The sequence below is a fragment of the Siniperca chuatsi genome, linkage group LG19, assembly GCF_020085105.1.
Source record: "Siniperca chuatsi isolate FFG_IHB_CAS linkage group LG19, ASM2008510v1, whole genome shotgun sequence".
NCBI lineage: Eukaryota > Metazoa > Chordata > Actinopteri > Centrarchiformes > Sinipercidae > Siniperca > Siniperca chuatsi.
In genome coordinates this window covers 12,686,111-12,711,769 of record NC_058060.1, presented here as the reverse complement: position 1 = coordinate 12,711,769, position 25,659 = coordinate 12,686,111, and the positions used below count along the sequence as shown (strand labels likewise).

The 25,659-nt window shown below is 39.5% G+C and overlaps 2 protein-coding genes and 1 long non-coding RNA gene across 5 annotated transcripts in view; 2 read left to right on the top strand and 1 right to left on the bottom strand.

Moving 5' to 3' along the window:
- cntnap2a (contactin associated protein 2a) overlaps positions 1 to 25,659 on the bottom strand; it is a 316,253-nt gene that overhangs the window by 111,050 nt on the left and 179,544 nt on the right. For all 3 annotated transcript variants that reach the window (XM_044176652.1, XM_044176650.1, XM_044176651.1), the window contains 2 exons: positions 12,775 to 12,924; positions 3,912 to 4,074 (listed from right to left, as the gene is read on the bottom strand). In XM_044176652.1, the coding sequence (XP_044032587.1) occupies positions 3,912 to 4,074; positions 12,775 to 12,924 (313 nt within the window). The remainder of the gene's footprint in view (positions 1 to 3,911; positions 4,075 to 12,774; positions 12,925 to 25,659) is intronic.
- Positions 16,227 to 18,151, top strand: LOC122866672. The gene is made up of 5 exons (XM_044176654.1): positions 16,227 to 16,550; positions 16,871 to 16,996; positions 17,084 to 17,251; positions 17,460 to 17,588; positions 17,666 to 18,151. The coding sequence occupies exons 1-5, from the start codon at positions 16,328 to 16,330 to the stop codon at positions 17,941 to 17,943; spliced, it is 924 nt and encodes a 307-aa protein (XP_044032589.1). The 5' UTR covers positions 16,227 to 16,327; the 3' UTR covers positions 17,944 to 18,151.
- LOC122866673 lies at positions 24,477 to 25,315 on the top strand. The gene is made up of 2 exons (XR_006375779.1): positions 24,477 to 24,622; positions 24,724 to 25,315. It is a non-coding gene; the product is annotated as an uncharacterized LOC122866673 (long non-coding RNA).

Below are 25,659 nucleotides of genomic sequence, written 5' to 3'. Positions count from 1 at the left end.
AAGTACTGCAGGGCTGTAATAAAGGTGGGCAATACTACAAGCAGCAAGGATAGGAAACTGTTGTGGACATCTAGGACCTTCACAAGACTTTGTCCTAAATTTCTGACCACAGTCAGCCTGTTGCTACAACTACCAGCAGCGCTAATGCAGAAATGTCTGTGTAAGGATAAGTCCGAAATAAAACTTCAAACCAGATCTTTTTCATTTTGAAAAACTCTAGAGTGGATAAGTTTGAAAACCCCTAGTCTCACACTGTAGTATGGATATAGTTGGAGATTCCATAGTAAGGAATATCTGCTTTGTTAATGCGGTCACACACTGCTTTCTCGGAGCTACGACCCCTGACATCCTCGAAAAGCTCCCCGAACTTTTGGCTTCACTCCCGACAACCATCACGAAAATTATAGTCCGTGTCGGCACCAATGACACCTCCCATCAGCAATCTGAGCTGACGAAAGCACACTTTCTCTGCCTCTTTCACCTGCTCAACAGCAGTGGAAAGCATGCTTTCATATCGGGTCCAATTCCTACACTGGGTCGTAGAATTGGCCATTTTAGCAGGATACTCTGCCTTCATACCTGGCTCCAGTCTGTCTGCAGTACCCATGACATTGGTTTTATTCACAATTTTAACTTATTCTGAGATCATTCTTCCTTGTTTGCACGAGACGGTCTTCACCCAAACAAGTTAGGTAGTTGCATGCACGACTGCACGCTGTACTGTCCTCTTCACATAATTGACTATTTACATCACCTGTCTCCCCTCGCTCTTCTTCTTTCTCTTCTCTCCCTTGCTACTGATTTTTTAAATATCACTAACTCTTAATTTTCAACAACATGGGTCCGGCCAACGAATTCCCATGGCCACACCTTGTCTTTAGTCTGGGTCTGAGAATACTATTTGTGGAAATCAGGTACATGTTTGTATCTGATCACCTATGCATTGTTTTTAACTGTGAATTACAGGCTGCTAGTACTGTCTTATCCGTACAGTACAAACACGTCCTTAATGAGCATAGTGCTTCAAAATTCTGTACACTGTTCAATTCTCTTGACAATGCGTTTCCTGATTCTTCCTACACCAATGATTTGGTTGATTCTTTTTAGCTACCTGTGTTCAACCTTAGATCTCATAGCTCCTCTGAAAAATAGACCAAACTCAAAGACTAGAAAACAGCCATGGTTAAATGAAAGTATTCAAAGCTGTAAAAGGAAATGCAGAAGAGCAGAACTCAGATGGAAGAAATCAGGTCCTCAGGTCCATTTTGTGGCTATGAAAGAGTTATTACTCCTTTATAATAGAATGGTGAAAGATGCAAGAACATGCCATTTCTCTGCACTTTTTAATCCAGCCTGTCCATGTGCCTCTTCTTGTTGTGATGCTGATTGTGAAAAGTTTTTATTGCACTTTGCTGGAAAGGTGTAGTTAAAAAGATCTGGTATCACCCCCAACACTGCATTTTTAAAAGGTGGATCACCCGCTCAGGGATTTTGTGAGCAAATTTTCTGCTGTTACTCTGCCTGAACTCACAGAAATCATGTCTCTTATGAGAGTATCCTCCAGCCCTCTTGACATAATTCCAACTAGGTTTTTATGGATTGTATTGGGCCCCATTTGCTATCAGCTCGTTGTCTACTGGTTGTGTCCCAGATTACTTTAAAACTGCTTGTGTTCAACCAGTCCTAAAAAAACCTGGGCTTGATCCCACCCTCCTGAATAATTATTGTCCAATCTCTAAACTGCCTTTTGTTTCCAGGGTTCTCAGGGAAAAAATTGTATCTAAACAGCTTCTTGCTGCTGTGGAAAATAATAGTACCTTTGAAAAGTTTCAATCTGGCTTTCGTCAGCACCACAGCACTGAGACAGAACTTCTCAAAGTTACTAATGACCTTTTAATGAATGCTGAGACAGGCATGTGCTCAATTCTTGTGTTGCTGGACTTAAGTGTTGCCTTTGACACAATTGGGCACTGGGTGGACATATCTGGCACTGCACTAGACTGATTCTTATTTGTCCAACAGTAAGTTCCATGTCGCCATTAACAACTTCATGTCATCCTTTTCCCATATTAATTATGGTGTACCTCAAAGTTCAATCCTGGGACCAATACTGTTCTCCCTATATATGCTTCCCTTGGGTAATGTCATCTGTAGACATGGGATTTCTTTTCACTGTTATGCGGATGACACACAGTTGTACCTCCCTGTCAAGCCCACTGACCTTAGTAAGCGGAGTTCTCTGCAGGACTGCCTGCCTGGCATAAAAAAATGGATGTCGGTTCATTTTCTTCAGCTCACCTCTAGTAAAACAGAAATCCTTGTTATTGGGCCCCAACATATCACAAAACAAATACTGCCATCTACTGGTAACCTGTCACAACATATCAAGCCTGTTGCAAGAAATCTTGTCCTGTTTGATAGCAATTTATGTTATGATTTTAAGATCTTACTGATTACTTTCAAGGCTCTTCATGACCAGGCTCCAGATTATATTTTAGACCTTTTTAATCCCTTATGAACCTTTATGTAGTTTGAGATCTTCAGGCAGGGGTCTTCTGTCTCTTCTTGAGTCTAGGATGAAAACAAAGGGTGACAGAGCTTTTGCCATCAGGGGCCCGAGGCTCTGGAATGGCATGCCCGAAGAAATTAGGTTGTCTGAGTCAGTGTCTTCTTTTAAGTCTCTTCTCAAAATGCATTTTTTATCGGAAAGCATATCCTGATCTTATCTGAGCTGTCTGTTTATTTTATTGGTTTTTAATTTATTGTTATTATCTCTTATTGTTTTTGTCCTTCAGGTATTTCATCATTCACTGTGGTATTTTATTTTTCTCTCTGTGAAGCACTTTGTTTTGATAAGTGTTCTATAAATAAAGTTCATTATAATATTATTATTATTAGTGTGGATATGGCCCAAGCTGTGGTCTAAAGTTCTGTATCCCAGGAAGCCAGACCTTGAAGTGAGGATAAAATGGATCTAAATCAAGCAGTGGCAGTTTCTCTGGGCAAGGATGTTGATGAAGGTAGGTGTTATCGACAAACCTGACCTGAAAACAAATCGCTCAGTTCAGGGAAAATACTGTTCCAATCAACACAAGGTCAACTCTTAATTGTAGCTTCCCAGTCTCGTTCACGTTGTGCGATCCATGCAATTTCTAATGATCACTTAAATCTTTTTTATGTCCATCGCATGACTGAAAACCACTAAACTCTTAATTAACATAGGACTAGGCTTAATCCCTGAAGGTTAAACCAGTCCCCAAAGTTTAAATGTTTTGCACACAGGCAAACGATTCAGTGTAAAAAAGCACTTCAATTGGGTTCAAGGCATGGATGATTCCATATATGGCAAATCAATCCCAATGTGTTTGTCTAGACTATGACAAGGAAATAAATTGAAATGTCAACAAGTTGTAATGAATGCTTCCAGTGAGCCAACATTGGGATGCGCTGTGCAGAATCACTTTCCAGCTCTGTTATAGTTGGCAGTGAAATAGAGAAATACGTGGCTCATTTTTGATGTTTAATTAAGATCATACAGTGTTTTCCAAGAATGAAACCTACTCTTTTATTTCAGTTTAAAATGAAAAAATTTACTTTTTACACACAACCCCCTACGCTATGAATCCACCCCATCAATTATATCCATTTATCAGTATGACAAGCACAAAAAACCAGCCACACGCAAACATATTCTTGTGCAGTTACACACACAACAGAGTCCTGAGTCATACATCTCTGCATAAGAATTCAGAGACTCTGTTTATATGACTCTTCCAATTTAAAACCATTTGATTTGTGACTTATGACACATTGTTTTAGTGCCTCGCATATGACATGATCTGAATGTGTATTTCATTTCATTTATGAATGATTGTGTGGATGTGCATGAATGCAGGAATTATCACTCTTACCTGTCAATGATTGCACACATGTCTAGGCTGACATTCTCAAAAGCTCCCATAGTGCCTTTTTCCACTGCATGCAAATCAGCTGGTTGGTCGTCCACCAAGATCACTTGCATGCAGCCCTGGAAGGAACGCTGAGAGGGTGGGAACAGTGTCTGGAGAAAATACCCTGAAACCAGCAAAAGAAAAACAAAAGCACTAAATAAAACTGTATTATATATTCTTTTACTATTACAAATTGCAGAGAGTTAGAGATGAATACACTGTATACTAAACAGAATTTCAGAAAGAACAGAAACAAAGGGATGCACAGCAAGAAGTGAAAGAGTGTGGGAAGATGACAATAAACAAGGAAAGATGGATTCTTTTAATCCACATTTTAAAACACATCATGAAAAGAAGACCTTCTGTAGAAGTAGACATCAGACTTAACGATGACATAATCCTTGACGAGGAACAACGGACCTGGCCAGAGCCTAGTTATTGTCACTTTTTAAAGCCATGAACCTTCATCATTCCTTTTGTTTTAGAGCTTATCCACAAGGCCCATTAGCCTTAATACCAGTGCTAAGGCCGCAACAGACTAGAGGACATATAGGTTTTACTATATACAGTACCTTTATGAGATACAAGAGTCAATGGCCCGTCCAGAGGTAGCACTGGGCCTTGACTGAAATGAGGACAAGGCTAGGACAAAACTGTGCGCATATGGTGTGTGCATGTGTGTGCATGCTAAATCTTTTGCACAAATGCAAGTCCATGTATATATGGTAGGCGTCTGTGTATTCTACATGTACAAATCTGTTTTCATGCACCTGTGTACACTATATGTGAGTATTGTGTATAGTATGTGTGTGCACACCTACAGGTGTTATTACAGTGTATAGGCACTGTCAGATATAGTAGATGAGGGGCTGGAATTCAATCTTTGCCACAAGCACACAGGTCACACATAAAACACTGCCGCTCAATGACATCTCCATCATCGTGATGTTATAAGCTGTCACACTCTCCAGCATGCCTATTAACCTCAAGGCCAAAGCATCAAAAAGCCTTATTATAGAGGGCATATGCACTGTGTGTGTGGTGTGTGTGTGTGTGCACATAACTATAACACACAACATAACTGTAGTTTATGTGGCTGGCTGACATGCCAGCAAATAAAGCAACAGAAAAGTAAAATGTGTGTGCCTGTGTGTGTGTTTGTGCTGGATTCATCCTTTTCTTCACATCTTCTGATTTTCATTTCCTCCCCCAAAAATTTCTCCTGTCATCCTTGCCATCTGCCTCTTCTCCTGCTACACCTGTCTGCTGTCTTTCCAGAGGAGCGGGAGACAGACAGAGAGAGAGAGGAGAGAGGGAGTGATGGAAAGTGAGAGAGATAGGAAACAGAGCAGACAGCTGGCTGGCAGCACTTTGTGTCCTGTGGATAGCATATAAATACAAAGGAAATGCAGCCTTCCTGGTAGTTTGGCAGAACGAACGGAGCAATGCATGGAACAATGGATGGGTGGATGGATGTATGTTGCTAGGCCGTGAGAACTAAAAGGGGGTTGGTTTTTATTCTATCTAAACCAACAATGTGATGTCTACCTAATTTAACTCTACCAAAATATCCTACTTGTTGGATATTACCTGTTTTTAGCCCATATACTGCTCATTTAGACATGAAACTGCAACTGAAAATGTTCAGCTTCATCTAAATGTCTGCTAAAACTGGTAGGTTTGACGTGATTTTTGACAGTTTTGGATTAAAAGTTCATCACCAAACAGTAAAGTAAGAAAAAATATATCGTGATAATGTCTGATATCCGGATAAATAAAAACGTCTTGGATAAGAAACCACACAACTCTGTAATCCCTCACCTCTATCTACATCCATTATTTAAAAGTACCTTTAAGTAACCACCTAACCTCCTGTATCCCCACAGAGAAATTAGCAGCTGTACTGGGCAGCTCCCTTGCATTACAATACAAATGTTCATCTGGGCATTGCAATATAATAATTTGCATATTAAATGAATATTAGTTGGCTAAATACAAGTAAGAGGAAATATATTCTGACAGTAGTCATGCTTTAAATTTGGCAGTTTGTTTTCCCTTATTATTGCTGTAAAGAAATAACCAGCAATGACCAATGCTAATACGTCGTTACTATTTTGTCTTGCAGTCCTTCAAAAATGTATCATTGTATCATTCAGAACGCAGCTGCAGCGACAAACAGAGGAAGGTATAGACCACAATTAATGAGGTGAAATCCTACAGAGACAAACACTTGACTAACAAACAGATGCAAACAAAGCATACATGCGGTCATACATCTGTACATCCTCAAGCTATCACACACACCCATAGCTTAAATCCAAGCTAAGAATGTCTTGACCTCATTTTATTTTTTTCTTGAATGCAACGATGCTGTGGGGTTTTAATTTGTAGTATAAACAAAAACTCTATCTCCCATAACCCCTCAGGATCTGGAACAGAAGCAATAATCCCCTGCAGTCTTGCTGGCACTCTATCACAGCCCCCCTGTTGTGCCCAAAGAGCTTCTCTTACAATACACACAGGAAGACCAGCACCAGCTCTCTACTACCTAACACCATCTGACTAGCACGGCTGGCTCTCAGGCTACAGAACACTTGCTCCCACATCCCAGCACATTTAAGGGGCTGTATCTGCTTTCAGAAGAGGTAGGCTGGAAATCAGCCAAAATGCTCAGAGGTAAAAATAAAATATTCTGAGGATGCAACTATACAACATATTCAGAAGAGACAAAAACAGTTGCCCAAAACAATATGTAGATTCTCACAAAATCCAAATTCACACCAGGAAAAATTGTACTTATCTATTGACCACCTGCTGCTATTTTTCCCTGAGCTATTTCCCTTAACAAAAAACAGTAAAACACTGCAACACACACTTAGAGCACCTTCAAACAAACAGAACACACACGTGTGTCAAACATTACTGCACACATGTCAAGGACAAGATGTACCCGCCATGGCAGATATGCACATAAACAAGACTGTACACAATGCACACGTACAGACAGCATAGGCTGCTCTTTGATAAATGTGGGCTTCAGAGTCTCATTTCTAATTCATCACAAGCTTTAAGATGAACACGAAGAGGTGACAGTATGTAGAATCACGGCTGGAAGCGTGCCATATATTACAATTATTACTAATACGTATACTGTGAGTATTAATTCACACTACATGTCTTAGAAAGATTTCTTTTTTTAGCTAAGTGTGAACTGTAAGTTACACTTTTTATTCATGCACATCAAATAATGAGAGAAAACATGACATTTGCAAAATGATGACAAAAGAAGCAACGAGCTACGAAATGCTGTGACACAGTTTGGAACAACTCACCAGAGTTCTAAAATTGGTAAGGAAGTGGAGACTGAAAAACTAATAAAGAAAACACAGAATGATTTTTTTTGCACAGTTATCAAACGCCAGCATGCTTCAGGGCGGAACGTCCTAAAATTGACTACTCTCTCATTAGTATATTCATTTGTCCCCTGTTCCTGCGGAGAAAAGAGCATAACTTTATGGCCTTGTGTATGTGCATGCGTGTGTTTGTGTGAGTGTCCGTATGTCTTCCCTCTTGAGAAATTCAATTTGTGGATGTCTCGTGTCAGTCACTTGCTAATTTCTCTAAGCGCAGCGTCAGGAGTGAGAAACTACTTCCCGTAAAATAGGCTTTGGGTTCAGGAAACTGCTTCTAAAAGCAGACCCTCGAAGGATAGAGGGGTGGAGATGAGAGGAGAAGAGAGGAGACGAGGGGAGGCAAAGGAAGGGGTTGACCCGGTTGAAAAGGATAAGACGGATGAGAGGAAAGAGGAGAGGATGAGGGCCAAAAAAGAAGAGAAGATAAACTGAGAAATTGGAGAGAATGAAAGAAATTAGTTAGGGTAAAGTGGAGAAAAGAAAACAGGAATAGGATTAAGAAAAAGGACACAATTGAAGATAGGATGACAGAGGCTAAGAGCCAAGTCTTTTCCTTCCTCTGACATCTAAAGTATAATATCCTGTAACTCTGTAACCTTGGCTTTAGGCACTGCCACGTGAATTTTAATGCCACAGAATCAGAAAAGGCAGGGCAATTATATCTAAAGCAAGCAACATTCATGACTGATCATTTCGGGCCACTGAACTTAAAGAGAACTGGAATACGTCATTTCAGTGTGTCACAGTAAAATGTTCCTGCATCTTTTCACCTAACATCTGTCTGTCTTTTTTTTTAATAAAGCTTGTATTAGAGAATTACTTTGAGGTTATTATATTAAAGCTAGGGTAGGCAATGTATTTCAGAAGCATTTTTTGTTATATTTGTTGAAATTCTCAACAGCAATCAATAAATCAAATGTTCTGATTTTTTTTTAAACAATCTGGTAATGTAATAAGCCCATCCAATCATTTCAGTCAATTAAATGATTGGCTGGCCTACCTGCCTACCTGTGTACACTCTGCCTGTGCACTCATTGCACATGAAAATGTGTTTTGGCGGAGTGGCTTTGGCGGGAGGCCTGAAGGGAGGGCCTGGGATTTTTTCGGTTGGATACTTTCAAAATCAAGCTGTCTCTTGCTAGTTTCTCCAAAGTTACCAACCCTAGCTTTAAGTGACATAAAAACTGCACATACAAAACAATGTGACAAAACAAACTACTTTTCTTCCATATTTCTGTCAGTTTTTTTAAAGAAATGAAAATGTATTAGTTGCATAATTTGCTTAGCCTTTAAACTGTTGGGAATGGTACTTGAGCTGCATAATGTCCCATCATAGTCATCAAAAGACATTAAACATAACCACTTATGAAAATTAGGTAATTTATTATGTTAATTAAAGCCTTAATTAGCTAATATTTTTATGACAGCATGCTTGTCTTCATATTACATCGATGGTATTAATATTAAAGCTATCTAAAAGAATTAAGTTCAATTCAATTCAATTTTATTTATACAGTGCCAATTCATAACAAAAGTTATCTTATTGCATTAAGGCGCCCTGTTATGTTTAAAAAATTAGTTTTCCATAAATATAAAGAATATTTATGCATTAAAGTATTAAGTATATCTAACAGATCAAATTCTGTAGTACTGTCACATTTTTGTTGCAAAAACTCAGACATGATCATCACTGGTTGTCTTAATTTAATTTTTTGAGCAAGGCAGTGAAAGAACTTCATCAGCCTCTGGCTAACTGTTTTCCATGTTTCACATTTAATGGACACAGTATTTGGCCTGGAGGACACTCAAAGTAATCATGTCCCACTGGTGATGTTCTGTCCACTTTAAAAAGTTAAGATCACTGCTGCGTACATGCACACTCACTTTCTGTTTGATTAAACACAGACTGATAATTATCTCACATAATGCCTCCATGTCTTCAACCTTTGTGTGTGTGTGTGTGTGTGTGTAGATGCACAATGTTTGTTTGAATGCCTTGATAGGAAAATTACCCGTTACCCAGCTGCACTGATCCCCTCTCACTAATCATACTGTATTATACTTTAAGTGTCAGGTAAAACACTGGGCTTCAGACTTTGTGTGTTTAAGTGTGTGTGCCTAATGTATGTATATCCCTGCATATGTGAAGCTTAAATATAATACTAATTAGTGTTAGTTGGTTTAATGTGGAATTGGACATGCGGAATGTGGAATTGGACATGCTTATTAAGCCACAGTGACAAAAAAAAAACATAAAATGAAGAACATAGAAACAGACAGATACCAAAATTCTCTTTCCTCTGACATCCAAGCAATGTTTCTACTGTACAGTGGCACTCACCCTATAGTAGTACATGGGACGGCTACATTGGACCCAGTTTACTAGCAGTTCCCATTTCGAAAATTAATTTTTCGTGCAGAGTAAAAACACATATGTGTTCACTACATGCACCACAATTAGATGATGAGAGGACAACATAAAACAAGACAGAAATGGCAGCAGACATATTCCTATTGTCAAAATGAGTGTATTAAGAGCCACATACAGTCAGATTATGTGCAGTTTTACTTTGTTTAGGAAGTCTGGTTCAGTCTTTGGTCACAGATTAACAACTGTTACCAATGAAAACACAGCAGATTGATGCCTCAAAGCCATGAGATTTGAAGCAGATGGCTACCTGGATGACTGAACCTACACAAATGACTCTCAGCAATTATCTGAAGCCTCGTACTGTGTATAAAAGAACATGGATTGTTGATGATACTGAGGGGTTTCTGCTAATTGTGGCACACTGACAGAACAGTCTCAGTCACATAGAAAGTGCTGTTGGAATACTGTTAGAGAGCTTTAGGACAGCTTAATGTGCCTGGCCTCTCTGACTCATCAAGCTGAGCGATCAGAGAGAGTAATTGAGGGCAACCCGAAGGCTAAACTATCTTTTGTGCACTCACTATATTATTCTGTAACCTCTGTGCTGGGATGGAAATTAGTCCCCGAATGTGAAAGGGTGGAGTGTTTTGAATACATTTTGTAGCTATGCTGTCTGAGTTGTCAGCTAAGTGTGCTTCTGTGTGTATGTCTGCTTGGGAGTTTCAGAGCATGTGGTCAAGAACACCCACACGGTCTGTTCATTTAAGTTCACAGGCATGCATGCTCATGTTAACATATGCACAGATTCAGATGGCTTGAGGCCTTCATTGTAAATCTGTGATAATGGGGAGGCAAGGCACTGTGTAACAGAAAATAAAATCAGGTCATGAAATTGGAGGACTGATCGGCATGCTGTATAAATCTAAAGTAAATCCAAACCCAACTGTCAAAAAGCAAAATTAATTCTCAGAGCTAAAAACAACCTGCAACAGCACACACACCTTTTCCCATGAAAAAGAAATCTCAAGTCAGAACTAAAAATGAACTGGTTGAAATTGTTCCATAATGTCTTCCTAAAACTTCTCCCATAACCTGTGAAGCGGTAGCCTAAATATCACTTTGTACTCCTTGCCATAGTAATAATCAGCAGTTTTGATTCCCCTGCAACTGTTTACCACCAGACACCCTGCTCCTCAGCATTCATTATGTCGTGTGAAACTAACGAATAAAACCCCAGTCACAGTTGCTGCCAATTCAGCCCACACACTACTTCTGTCAGTAGGAGGGAAAAAAACTTCTGAAAGAACAATGTATTTTTCTGAATGGTAGTGATGCATGTATGTGTGAGTGATTATATGTGTGTTTATGCACACGCAAACAAGCATTCTCCTCCTTTACCTCTCTCAAGCCTTGCACTCACGTATGAACCTGCTATCTTTTAAATTTCCTAGCCAAAACTTTGCTTCTCTTCATCTCATTCCCTGTCTATACTTTCTCTTCTTCATCTTTTAAGCTTCTCTTCAGTTTCACTCTTCCTTTCTCTCACTCTCTCTGTCTGTCTCCTCTGCCCTCTTCAAGGGGTAAAGACATTACAGAGATCCTCTCCTCTCAGCCGCTATTGATTCCCAACTCAGTTTACCAAAATCAATAAATCACCAATTGGATCAAAACGGAGACTAGAGGGTGAGAAGGAAGAGGAGAGGAGAGGAGAGAAACAGAGAGAAAGTTGGGGTGAAAGAGAGATAAGTGATAATAAAAGATAAAATGTTAATAGTGAATGACTCTGCAACATTCCAGATTAAAGAATAAAAAAAAACAAAAAAAAAACTTGAAGGAGTGAGTTAAAAAATCTTTAAAAAACCGCATTGAGTGAGATGCAATTAGCATATCAAGGCTTCACAAGCTTAGATTTCATAAATAAAAAGTACAGAGTCATCATGGGCTTAAGGGGGATTCACTCAACAGCAGCAAGGAGTAAATTAAGATAGACAACAGAATAAAAGAATCTGGATGTGTGTGTGTGTGTGTGTGTGTGCGTGTGTGAGGTGCGCACATCCTTATTGACTGGCCTGGGGAAATGGTTTTGCTTGATGGAGGAGATTGGACTCTGATAGAGAAAGAGGGACAGAGGCCTGATGGAGCTATCGGAGCCCAACTATCTCTCATAGTTACTGTAATTTCATACAGGTACCCACACACCCAACACACACACACAAAGTCATACTTGCACACTTAGATACGAACCATCTTCCAACAGACAGACAGCAGTGTCTGGCATCATTAACCTGGTGTCTTCCTAATTCAGACAGATTGTGGCTGCTGCTTGTGTGTGTGTGTTAGTATGTGTTCCCCTCTGTATGGTTGTGTACATCTGGTGGTCTAGTGTCTGTGCTCTTGCTAAGTGAGCAACTTCCTGAACTCTGGCCACTGAGATATAGATTTCTTGCGAGCTAAATGATTTGCAGACATATTTAGTCTGCAAACACACACACACACAACACACACACACACAGATAAGACTTCCGTTGCCATAGTTCAAATAAATAGTTTCACTGAGCCCTGTTTCACTGTCAACTAACACCAACAAATTTCTTTACAAAACTTTTCTGTACAAACTGACCAAAATCAAGTACTCCAAAGTAAAAGCAGATTAATTAACATGTCTATTAAAAGGTTTCTGTGTCCTGGGCTCATTTTGATTAATTAAGGTATAACAGGGTATGCAATCAACCACAAAAAGTAATGTTAGTTATTTAAGACAACGTAACAACCAAAAACTGAAGCTGCATGATGACATGACATCATGTATTTCGTAGAAACAAGTAGTCAAGGTTGACCGAAACACAACCTGGATGTAAACGGATGTAAACTGGATGTCATTTTTTGACACTGTCTCATTTTTCAGAACATTCTTACCTCTGTAAGCGTAGTGAACATCTTACACTCTGATGCTTCCCTTGGGCACTGGAGAGGAATGTGATGGGATGACGATAAATAGGGGTGGAAGTGAGGGTGGTGATGGTACTGGGGTGACCCTTACCTCCCAAGTGATAGGTTCCTCCTGTGGTGATGGTGAGAGGTGAGCTGGAGCGCACAGCAGACGCCTCCTCGCCATCCATTGTCAACATGGCAAAATTCTCCTTGGCAACCAAACGTATTGCGTGCCATTGGCCGTCATTTAGGCCTGAACCTGGGGGGGGAGGGGGGCAGAGATAAAAACGTCTTCAGAAAACACACACTGCAAAAGTGTCTTTGTGCAAGTGTACATTATTATAAACATGTTCTATAAGTGTAAAACCTTCTGGGTTTTAGCTGACTGACATCTTGGAACAGAAGAATTTCCAATGAGACTCCAATACTTTCAATTGACTGATTCCTGCAAAAAGATCCAAGTCTATTAAAAATGCAGCACTACATGCTTTCATTCATTTGTGAACTTTAACTTGAAAAAAAAAATACAAACAGGTCCAACCCACATCATGTTTTGACTGTAGCTGCTGACTTTACTTGTAGCTTACTGTAATAACAAAAATTCATGACTGGTTCATATTACTAGGTCAAAGTTAACTTTGTTAAGGGAGAATATAGGAGAATGTCAAGGCCCTGACAAGGATTTAAGGAAAAAATGACTGGGTGACTCATCATGGGTGAGAGGTATGTGGGTGGTGAAACTAGGAGATAAAATTTCTGCCTGTGATGTGTGGCTATCTCTGTTTACCTTCTACTTTGTCATACAGCAGTTTTGTCTCCACAATTATTGCACCCCTGTGTTTTTTCCCTGTCTTATGCCTCCATCTAAGCTGCCTGGTAAATGTGGCTGAGTTAAGACATGCTCAGCAGAGGATCATCTTCCTGCCTCTACCACATTTTTTCCTAATTTCTACATGTATTCTCATATGTATGCCAATGCCCCCCAATTCTCCTTCCTTTCTCTTTTGTTCACTCACTCCATCTTTCGCTCTCCCCCTTTCCAAGCTGAGTGCAGCTTCCAGTCTCAAGGCCCCTGTGTCTCAAACCCATTAACTCTCAGAGAACCCTGTTTGCGTCTGAGTACCAGAGAGCATATGTGTGTGTTCTCTATCTGTGCAGGCAAGCTTTGAGCACTCTGTGCAAGTGTGTACAAGCCTGTAATGTGTTGCGTTGTCTGCATATGTCAATGCAGTGTGTTTGTGTGTGTGTTCGTGCATGCGAGTTTTGTGCTCTCCTTTTCTCTCTCTTCCCTTGTAGCTGTGCTCCATTAAATATGAGTGATGTTTTGGAAAGGGACATTACTACTGGAGCCGAGAGAGAAGCCAGCTCACTCTCATCACCCTTTCCTCTATACATCACCTCTTACTGACACCAATCTCTATTCATCCTTCCTTCCCTGCCTTCTCTGTCCTGGATTCTTTTTTTCCATCTCTCTGTCTTTATTTCCTGTCCTGTATTTCTGCATTTCACTTTTCCCTTTTTTCTTTCTGTCATTATACTCCCCTCCTCTTGTGGCCATCTGCTGCATTGTCCGTCTTTTTCAATTCAGCTCAGCTCACTGCATCGCTGACTGTAATACATCGATAGTGAGGACACTGTAGCGAAGTTCAAGGTACGGTCACGTGCAGATCAGTCTCCGCAGAGTTAGTATACCCATGGATCTGCATGCAAGTCTATACACATGTACTTTAGCATGCCGCATGTGTCAATACATTTGACCCATGTGCGTACGTGTGTGCAAGCTTCTGTTGGTGCATTTCCTTTGTGTGTGACAGTTTCCGTGTGTCTTCCGTGTCGCATAGTTTTTTCCTTCCCAGAATGCACTTGGAGACCCTTGCTTTCATGGCAGCAGGGGGTCTAGACTAATTAATCTCCATCAGCAGGGTGACCATGTGTATGTGTATGTGTGTGTGAGTGTATGTGTGTGTCATCATGCCAGTGACCAAAGAAACTAAGAGCCAAGATGGCCACCTGCTGAGGGGTGTGACCGCTGTGGCCTTGTTCAGGGCAACGCTGGTTAAATACGCACAAAAACACACATGCAATACACACACAACAGTGCAAACATGAATATGATTATGCATACAATCCTGCACTAGCAATCAATAGCAATTATCAGAGTAAAATACAATGATACAGTTTAACATTGTATTTTTGTTATGCTTGAGAAGTCATGAACTGAAGTAATAACGACAAACAATTAAAGGATGGCGTTTGCTTAGTCTGAACGACAACAAAAAAAGTCTGTTCCGGTAGAAAGTGACCTTGATGTGCTCCTTTACTGACAATCACATTTCTGACTGTATACTGGTTTGATGTAATCACTACCAAGCTCTCTGCTCCATCCCGATCCTCTCTATAACCTCTTGAACGTAATGGAAAATAGATACTGTGTAACCTGGTGTCCTCACATCTGTTTTACATCACCTGCAATAGCTTTGAATGATGAGCTTATCAGTGATAGTAGTGTTGAATCTTCACACTCACTGCAGCACAGACACACAACAACCGAATCTGACACACATTAAATATGTGGTGCGCTCTCTTTCTCTCTCTCTCTGTCACACACGCCAAACACACAGGCTCAAATCACGCACATGCCGGCTGTCTGCCACAGATAAAAAGAGTACAGATAATGAAGGAGAGTAGAAGGAGGAGGAAGAGAATTGTTCAGATTTGACTAGATAAGACTGTTTAATGGCTTGCATTGGAGTTGTTGTTCATATGCAGGGAACTGATAACAAGGTGGAAGGCTGACCAGTCACTTTGCTCTGTTTTAGTTTTGAATTAAATAAAAATTAAGAAACTGCAGTGTGGGTTCAGTCATCTCACACCCTCACTATGAATACTCATTAGAAAGAAAAAAGTCACCAAACTGTGGCAAGACTGCATTCCCAACTGAAAAATAACTGAAAGGGTGAGAATGATTTCACATAAATAATGAAATGTGGACCTACAGTAATTATATCGTTTTAGAATAACATTTGACCCAGATATTTTCATGACATTTTGGCACTTCTAACTTGTCCCTTTCTGCAAGGAAAAACAACTTTTAAGGTCACATAAAACATTTTTGTTCACAATTCCTTCCAAGGTTTTCTTTTTTTAAAATCATCTAATAGAGCAGCATTTATTATTTATGTCTGCAGAGGCATTAATTTAATGGGTTGCATTTGGAAACCTTACCATGGCTTTTTCTGTTAACACATGTTAAAGGCGAGCCTGCAGTTACTGACCATCTTCATAAACAAGATAAATGATGAGAAAAGCACTGTCCAATTTAAGTGTCATAATTTAATAAACACAACTACATGTTAAATGATTCCTTGTGGATGCTTAATCCATTTAAGTCATTTTCTGTTGTGTTGGTATGGGGGTAATTTTGAAATAAATAAATGGGAAATCATTCTTGTATAAACAGCTGTGGACATTGCATCAGCCTACCTTTGTAAATATGGTCAAGGTCGGGCCTTCTTGTGCCAACTCTGCACAAGGCAAATAATAGTTATCTTTGACCACTCACAACACCTGTGGTCACTGGGAGATGTAGAGTATATGTACACTAAAAAAATCTGATTCCATTTCATTTCCTAGATGTATTTTCGGAGGGGTGAGCTTTTACAATGAGGGCTACTCTGCTGCTGGTTTTGCTATTCGGTCTGTCTGGGAAATGGGCTCAAGGAGAGAGTGGAGGAGCTGACCAAGGTTTACAGACGAGGGATATCTGGGATGAGCTGAGAGCTCTGAGAGACATGATGGTGGAGCAGAGGGTGGAACTGAGGAATACCAAGGCTGAACTGCAAACCCAGAAGGACAAAGTGGTTCGTCTAGAGAAAGAGAACACAGGTAGGAAATCAACGACACCTGTGAGGTTTAGGCTGGGGATGCAATGATTATGAATGAAAATTAGAATTATTATCAATTAATTTGCCATTTTGCATTCTGTTGCAGCTTACTGCTTACACTTTTCCCAGAAAAAAGCAAAAACCCTACAATACCAGACAGTAGGAGATCGGAAAAGTCAATAAAAAAGGCTTTAATGGACTGTTTATAGGTTGAATATGGTGTCATATCAGCAGCAATAGACAATAAAAAAACAGAAATGTATTTTTATGAAGATGTCGTGGAATGCTAGAACTTCATCCTCAGCCTCTATGGTATTTCAGAGATGAGCTCCAGACTGACAGCCACTGAAAACAAGGTGACAGCAATTACAGCTGAGCTGGAAGTGAATAAGATTGAACAGCAACTGCAGAAAAAAAAAGTGGAGGAGGCTGAGAGACTGATTTCAGGTATGTAATTACCAAAATCACAAACTTGGTAATTTTTAGAAAATCTTGAAAGAGCATTTGAAAAATGATTGATTTTCATGCTTCTAGTGCAAGCAGCAGAACTGGCAGCCCTGGTTTCCAGAGTGACAACCAGTGAGAAGGAAGTGCAGGAGCAGAAGAAGGAGGTGACAGCTCTCAGGGAAGAGCTGGATATTTCTAAGACTGAACTACAGCTCACCAAGAACAAATTGGTTGAGATGGAAAGTACAATTGCAGGTATTTTGATGAGACCAGAAGTACATACATACATACATACTTTAACCTGAGACAGTTTTTATGACTTTCCCCTGAAACTAACCATTTGTTTCTATCCTCTATTATTGCTATCTTAAAAGAAATTACCAAATTTTGGCATAAAATTCTTGTCCCTTTAATCCTTTTGGTCTAATTCTCTTAGTTAAATGTTTCCATCCTGTGTTTACAGACACTCCGAAGCTGGCTTTCTCTGCTGGTTTGACCACTTCAGGAAAGATTGGACCATTCAATACTGAAACTCCACTAATCTACAGTAGAGTCTTCACAAATATTGGTGGGGCTTACAACCCAACTACAGGTATGCATTACCACAAGCATCGTAATATTGTCCAAGAGATGGACAACGCTGACCTCTCTGATTCTCTACTGTTGCAGGTATCTTCACAGCACCTGTCAAAGGAGTCTACTATTTAAGATTCACTGCCTTCAACAACAAGAATGGAGAATGGATGGCAGTAAATTTATACCATAATAGTCAAAGAATTTTGCATAATTCGGAGGTATCTAATGGTCATGCTTTCATTGCAAATGCATTAATTCTACAGCTGGAACAGGGAAGTGTGGTCTATATGCGTCTCCACCAAAACTGTGGGCTTTATGATGATACTAGCTCATTGAACACCTTCAGTGGTTTCCTGCTGTTCCCTCTGTAACTTTCAGATATAGTTTGATATCTTCACCAAGGCCTTGACGATTTTTGCACTTTCCAGTGATCTATTACACTACATTTAATTAATACTTTATAAATATTGTCCTTGGTTACCTCAATTTGATCAAGTCATTTATATCCACAGAATAAAGAAGTTGACTCTTGTATGCTACAATCACTGATAAAATAAAATGCATGTGCATGACCACCAACGAGATATACTGTTCTTAACTGGCTCCTGTCATTAAAGGGAGAGGAGTAATCTTGCTCCCAAGGTTTGGTTGCTCAGCAATGAAATATCAGGCATGAAGGCTATATGGAAACAAATTATATAGCTGTAAAGATTAACAACGACAATGTGCAAATTATGAAAACTCTCTCTAATTTTTCATTTTATGTTTTTTTTGGCTTATTATATTTTGATGTATACAGTCTATAACCTTAATCCAAGTGACCTAATTACTAAGGTTGTTTGCATAAAATATGACTTGCAATATGATAAAAAAAAAAAAAAATTAACATCAAACATTAGTGTGCAAGTAAATGTGGGCCATGTCTCACACTATCCTCCTTAGGACACTACAACTGACAGCATATTCAAACATTTTTGAGTGACCCATTGCATTTTTCACAAATACCGATATAAATGATAATACCCATTTTAAATAAAAAACAAGAGAAAGTTATTATTTAAGAACCACAATACCACTGCATGAACCACTTGCAAATGGTGTACCAGTCAGTAGAGTACACAAGACAATTAACTTGAACAACTCACTGGTGTATTCAAGACAGATTAGGATGAGAAGTAAGATTAATAATGCAAAAAGCTATGAAATTCACAGCAACATTATCACAATATCCAAGTTCACTTATTGTTTGTCTTCTAAATGTGATTTTCTGGGACTTCTGAGTCCCAGAGCTTCCATCAGCAACCTTCAGAGTCTCTCATAATTGGCTCACTTGCTCTATGTAAAACTGCCATGCATACGAACGTCACAAATAGAGCATATGCATTTACTCAGAAATGCTGCTGCTTTTGTCATCTTCAGCCATAGGAGAATTTCTGGAAATCTTTCACCAAATCTTGTTTTTAAATAGTTTTTTTCACTGATAGCATGGTTAAAAACATTTTAAGTCAATATCGGGTGTTTGTGCATGCACATGTGTGTGAGAAATGAGTGTGTGTGTGTTGGGAAATACTTTGTATGACTGTGTGTCTGTGTGTTTCTGCATGCATGCAGAAACACACAGACACGTGCGTACAGGGGTTCATTGCACCTGTTACTATGGTAACACCAGATATGACTTAAACACATGACATACTTCATACTTCTTGATTTGCAGTACGTGCTTTCATCTTTCTTTATATTTTCTACTTACTTTGTTTATTGTTGTGCAACATACCAAGCCAAATTCCTTGTATGTGACTTGGCAATAAACCTGATTCTGATCAAGTGAAGTCCCAAGTGAACCAACAGAGTGAAATCCAAAGTGAACCAACAGAGTGAAGTCCAAAGTGAACCAACAGAGTGAAGTCCAAAGTATGATAGTTCATCACAGTAACTGAGGAACACCAGCCACCCTTAACTGTAACAGTGCCTGACCTTGTAGATAAACAAGGACAACCAGTTTGACAGCAACAGCAGCTGCTGGGGCTCCAACAGTCTACACTTTGGGCCTACTTGAGCACCAGAAATTTTCCGTTACTCACACTGTTACTTTTACTGTTGCCGTTGTGTCAGACTGAAACACTCAGGTTGAAAGCAGAAGTGTCAAAGAAAGTCTAGTAAAGCATAGAGGGTTTGAGCCAATGCACAAACAGACAAGTAGGCGGACCAGCACCACCACCCCTGACATCTGGGCTGAGCTGAAGGAGTGGAGAAACGTGGTAATAGAACAGAGGGTGGAGCTCACTGTCACCAAGACTCACCTTCAATGCCATAGAGACAAAGTGGCTGATAGTGTAGAGTGAGAACACAGGCAAATAGAATGTTACATCTAATGATAGAGCTGGCTTTATACAGTTTTATTCCATTTAAAATAAATCTGTGTTGTGGTGGGTGGATGTGCTTTGCATTTTACATGTTTCATTGAATGACTCAATTCTTACAGTGACAGGTTTAAGTAGCTGGGTACATGCAAAGTCAGACCTTTGTGTTAAGCTGTATAACTCAGAAAATAGATGGCTTTCATCATGTTTCTCATTATCACTGTGAAATTAAGCTAGACAAAACTATATTTCAGGTAAGTAGTTTGCATCAATAAGATTTAACTGCTGATCGGCTAGAGCAAGACACAAGGAGAGAAAGCATTTTTATCACTCCATTCATTTATAGCTATTTGTTACTCGCAGTTTCTCATTTGAGCTTCTAATTTGAGGTCATGGACATTGAGCACATTGCTTGAGATTTATCCATAATTCAGGGTGTCAGGGTCAAGAGAGGATCAGCGGTATCATGAAGTTAGAAAGCCTAGACCCAGAAAGCCAACACCCCAGATTCAAGACTATTTTGCCCCGACCAGATCCTGCTGGTTTGTGTGTGTATTTGTGTTTATCTCTCTGTGTAAGTGTGCAGGTATTGTATTTCTATTGATTTCAGCTATATTTGCCATGGAGACCAATGATAGATAACAGACAGTAGAATCAGACTGATCCAATTTTGAGAGTGAAGAAGAGCTAGAGAAAGCTAAAATGTTTTTTTTTAAATAAATCAATAGAATTTTTTTTAACAAAATAAAACAAGAAATAATAATATAATAATTCAGGATGACATGTCAGTGTTTACAGTACACAAGGGCAAAGGTGAGAGAGGGACAAAAACTTAAAAAGGAGGGAGGGTCAAATTGAGTGAGAATAATTGCACGTCATAGGAATGACAAGATGAGAATAATGACAATAATAACAGTAGTGCACAAGAGTGTGTTGTGTGTATGTTTGTGTGTATATGCAAGTCCATGATTATAATATTTTAGTGAAATAATGCTATTTTTGCAACTAGCCAAATAAAATAAAATTACTGTGCTTGTAAATATCTAATCTGTATTAACTGAGAAATGTAAAACCAAGAGTAGGAGACAAAGATATATTTTGCGGGATCTTAACCAAGGCCAGTGAGATGGTCACTACTTCATAAACTACTAAATACATCATGAAACAGTAACATTGGCTCAGTTAATGATGAGTCCCCCTGATAAAATGAAAACTAGGCAAGGGAGTTATTTTAGTAGATAGGAGGTGGCCAGGTGAATACTAATCAAATTCTCAGAGGTAGAAGCTGATTACATAGATATCAGAAAGTAATATACAACAATTATAATATATATCATATTATCACATTACTCATGAGGAAGAAACATTATTAATGGCTGTTCCTGAATGTATTTTTTCTTTGTCTCATCTCCCTGGGGAACATGTTGGGAAAGATTACACAGTGCAACAAAACCTTGTAAGACTGTCGAGAGTGGATATTATTTCTGTAACATTACCATTCTGCACCTCTTTCTGCTTACTTTCCTTTCTCTTCCCATCCTCTCTCATCCATACTGCTCCTCTTTTCTACTCCCCTTTTCCTATCGTTTTTCTCCTCTCCTCTTCTCTCATTTCCCACCTGTTTCTATTACATATTGATCCCATATGTACAGTATAAATGAATTTTGTCTGCTATGAATTTATGGGGCCCTCTGGCATTCATGAATTTATCCTCCCCTATCTCCTCCACTCCTAAATATTCAGTCCTCCAAGGTAGTTTGAAGAGCTTTGCATGTCTTCACGTATGGCAAAATGCCAGCAGCACAAAGCCTGAAAATACAACATATTAAGCCTTGCCTACACACACACACACACACACACACACACACACACACACACACTTCGGGGGAATGAAACAATACAACATTATAATCAGGGGTGGCTCTAGTATGTTATTTTCCCTTCAAATCTGTGCCGCAGGCCTTACCATTATTGTAATGCCTTATGCTTCCTATTCGGACTGTGCAAGTAACCTTGTGTGTGTGTGACTGATAGTAATTCTACATCTCAAAGGAACTGACGTTATTACTTCTAGCTGAGTTGATGGGTGTGAATGCATGTATGCAAGAAACACACACACACACACACAGTTTTAACATAGCAAAAATATTTCTGCTTTAGAGGTGGTTGAATAAAACAGTTTCTGCTGCCTGGGGCTTTGTCCTATTTTGCAATGAGCTTTGCCTCTCACTGAGAATTATTTTGTGGGATGACATTCCCCTTAAGGTATCAAATAGGCTGATTTACTGAAATAATGAAGAAAATAATTAAGTGCAAAATAGATGGAGAGCAAGAGAACAAAGCAGATGACAGAGGTATTCTTGCATTACACATACCTGTTTTGTAAAACAGAGAGAGAGAAAAGATATACATTCAGTATGCAAAGATTTGTGATTTGTGTTTACTTTAGATTTATATTTGTGATAATAATATGCAAGTTACACAAGAGATATATAAAAGTATTGAAGGGAAATTGATGTGCCTACAAAAAAAGTAATGACAACATAAAATGTTGGACATGTTGGGTCCAGGTCTGGACCACTCATAAATTCTGTTAGTGCCTAAGAGAAAATTCAAAATACGAGAAAATTGGTGAATAGGGCAAGTTCTCCTAAATCACTCTTACACATCCGTTCGTTTGAGTAGTTCAAAAAGGGGCTCATTGTCTTTTTCAGAATAAGGGGAAAAAACAGAGAGCTAAATCATATTTTCGTGTTTTCTTGAAGTTATAGTAACATATTTAATTCATCAAGTTTTATTATCAATACTTACATATTTTATCGTCCTTGACAACCGAACAGGAGTACAGAAACATATTTCCTCACTTTGTTGCATTTGTTCTCTATCTCTGCAAAAACACTGGAGACAGTGAGTATTGTTTCCATGGACACAATGCTGGTGCCCAATAATTTAATAATTAATCAAGAGGATGATCAGACGATAGCATCTTCAACACAAATACTCAAAGGCAAATACCAACACTCACCAACTGTCTGTATCAGGTACAAAAGGAGCCTGTTTCACTGGCTTTGGTTTATAGGATCATTTCATGGTAGGTAATGTGGAAAATAAGAGTTTGATTTACATTTGGGCACATCAAAACATCCTTTGGTCCTGCTGTAGGGCCATCAAGGCAACATTTTCCAGCCCCACTCTAATAAAGCTGTTGTATACTGTAATTCTAATAAATGAGTGATGAGAGCAAAATAGAAGAGAAGAGATTTGGAGAGTTAATGAGTAGGCCTAGTAAAAGGAAAGTGATATGAAATTAAGATCAGAGTCCCTGCAGGAATCGCAACTAAATACTATCTATTTACGCACACACACATACCATTAAGGAGACACCCACAGTCTAATCTAGATTGTTCTCTCAAAGGCCTCATCTTCCCTTTCGTTTCATCCTCTGTCTCTCTGCTTGAGCAGAGGAAGTGAATGGAATTACAGAAGTTTTCTCAAAGGAGGGAAGAGCATGTTTTCCGCAGGTCACAAACAGCCTTTGGGCAAGTTCTTGCTCTCTCTATCTGTAGACACAAACACACATTTTGAATATGTGTGTATGCATAGGGGGATTACGTTGTGTGTGTTCCTAGCAGCAGTTGAGATCTACTATACCTGTCGCTCTGTCTCCAATCAGGGGGAAAAAACAACTTTAATGACCTGGGACCCACCGTGGAGAGAACAAGGTCATGAAGGGTGAGTGGACGCTATCAGAGATAGGAAGCTTTTATTCACCACCTCCCATCCTTTATCCACCCTCCCTTTGTTTACTTCACCTGCTGATTCACTTGGGTTTTGCAGAGCAAACCCTTTGGAAATCACAATCTGGTAGTGTGAAGGTAATGCTCATAATGCAGTCATGCATGACCAGACCTTAACTAGACCTGTTACACTATATACACTTAAAATTCTCTGCAATTGCACATACGGAACGCACATTTTAACACACAGCCAAAAACAAAAACAAAAAAAACCCCTGCTACCAGCATTAAGCAATATTTGCTAAAGAGCAGACAACAGACTCCAGAACAAACTCATATCTATGAGCCTGGATATATTCTACTGGATAACAAATTGTCTAGCATTACTGACACACTCAGAGCAGCAACAGAACAACGTGGGCATCCTATGGAGTCTTATAACTCAGCTCAACTCAACTCATTAATTTGCATGTTTGCCTTGGTTTGATCCACCAACTCCTGACAAAAACAAATATCTGGGTCTCATCGGCTTTGTCTCTAAATTAGGCTCTCAGTAATTCCATCTCTGCCATTTTGTACAAAACAGTGAATCAAAAATGAAATGAAAGCCACAAACTAGGGTGCTCAAAAATAGTTAATGAAGCTTTAAATAGTACAACAGTTACTGGGGGTCAGAAAGGTGTTTGTAAAATATATTTATGGTTCTGTGCCACCTTATCTCCCTAGCCCTGTGTTCTCTGTTGTTTTCCCCTCCCTGATGTGGCTTGTGTGTCCCCCAACATGTCCTTGGATATGTGTGTGTGTGCGTGTATGTGTATGTCACCTGGTCTGACTCCGTGGGTTCCACACCTGCTGCTGATCACCGGCTCACCTGGCATCAATCTTTCATCAGTCTCCACAGTTAAATACCAGGCTCTCCCACAACACCAAGGCCAGATCGTCCACGTACTCTAGTATGATCACTACGTCACGGCTCTCAAGTATTTTCAAGTTAAGTACCTACTATTGAGTGTTTTGATATCTCGTTTAAATCCTGGTCTTTGCTCTGCCACAGGATTATTCTGTGCTGGTGATTGCAGTCGTCTCTGCTCCTGTCTGGATTCCTGTTTGCCTGCCTGCCTCTCCTATGCTCCACTGTGCTTCCTCCCACCTACCTCTCCACGGAGCCAGACTCGGGGAAACCGTCCTGCTCTGTGTTCGTGTTCACGCTGACGGTCGACACCCTAAGGTTACCATTACCTTTCCCGTTACCTACGGAGACAACACAGAAGACTCCGCTCTGAAGATCTTCCCCCTTTCCCTCTCCACCTTTTGCTTGGCAATAGAGTGACTTAATTCATTATCGCTCGTGGGTTCTACCATTAGATCGTACTGACGTATCTTCCTGTTACAGATAACAGCTCAGATAAAAATCAAAGACTAAGTCATTGACACAATGTGTGCCTCCTGAGTGGTTGATGCCCCAGTGTGCTCAAAAACAAATGTTCATGGTACACATGGCCCAGTTTAGATCAAGTAAAAAGGCATATGAATGTATTTATTTTGGGGCACATTTCTAATGTTATAAGAATTAATTGAACCTATTTGAATTCATTTTGACATGTTCAATACTGTTGTCTTGCATTAAAAATCTTATTTCTCCCTTTTGTTGTATTGTGTAGCCCCTTTGTGTCTTCTATTGAATCATAATTTACACCAGTGTGGTACCACTTTCTGTGATTTACTGTATACTCTAAATGTCTGTGTCAGGCTTAGACAGTTAAACAGTTGCTAAACAGCTTTATAAACAAACTATCCCCACTAGGAAAAGAGAAATGGAATGTAGTCTTTGTAAGAACTTTTTTTTTTTTTTCCCTCTCTCCTAAGTGTGTGTGTGTGTGTGTGCGCCCATCTCCATCTCTCTCCAGTATATTTGCCATTAAAAGGGACTAAGCATTTCATTACAAGTCTACTGAGCTCCCACTGTGTCATTGAAGCCAGAAGCTTGTGT

Bases quoted from the DNA above. Each gene is read 5' to 3' on its own strand.
- LOC122866672 (XM_044176654.1), top strand. From the start codon at position 16,328: ATGAGGGCTACTCTGCTGCTGGTTTTGCTATTCGGTCTGTCTGGGAAA. The intron at 17,252-17,459 runs GTATTTTGATGA...CTGTGTTTACAG, and splicing joins GATGGAAAGTACAATTGCAG to ACACTCCGAAGCTGGCTTTC. The intron at 17,589-17,665 runs GTATGCATTACC...CTACTGTTGCAG, and splicing joins GGCTTACAACCCAACTACAG to GTATCTTCACAGCACCTGTC.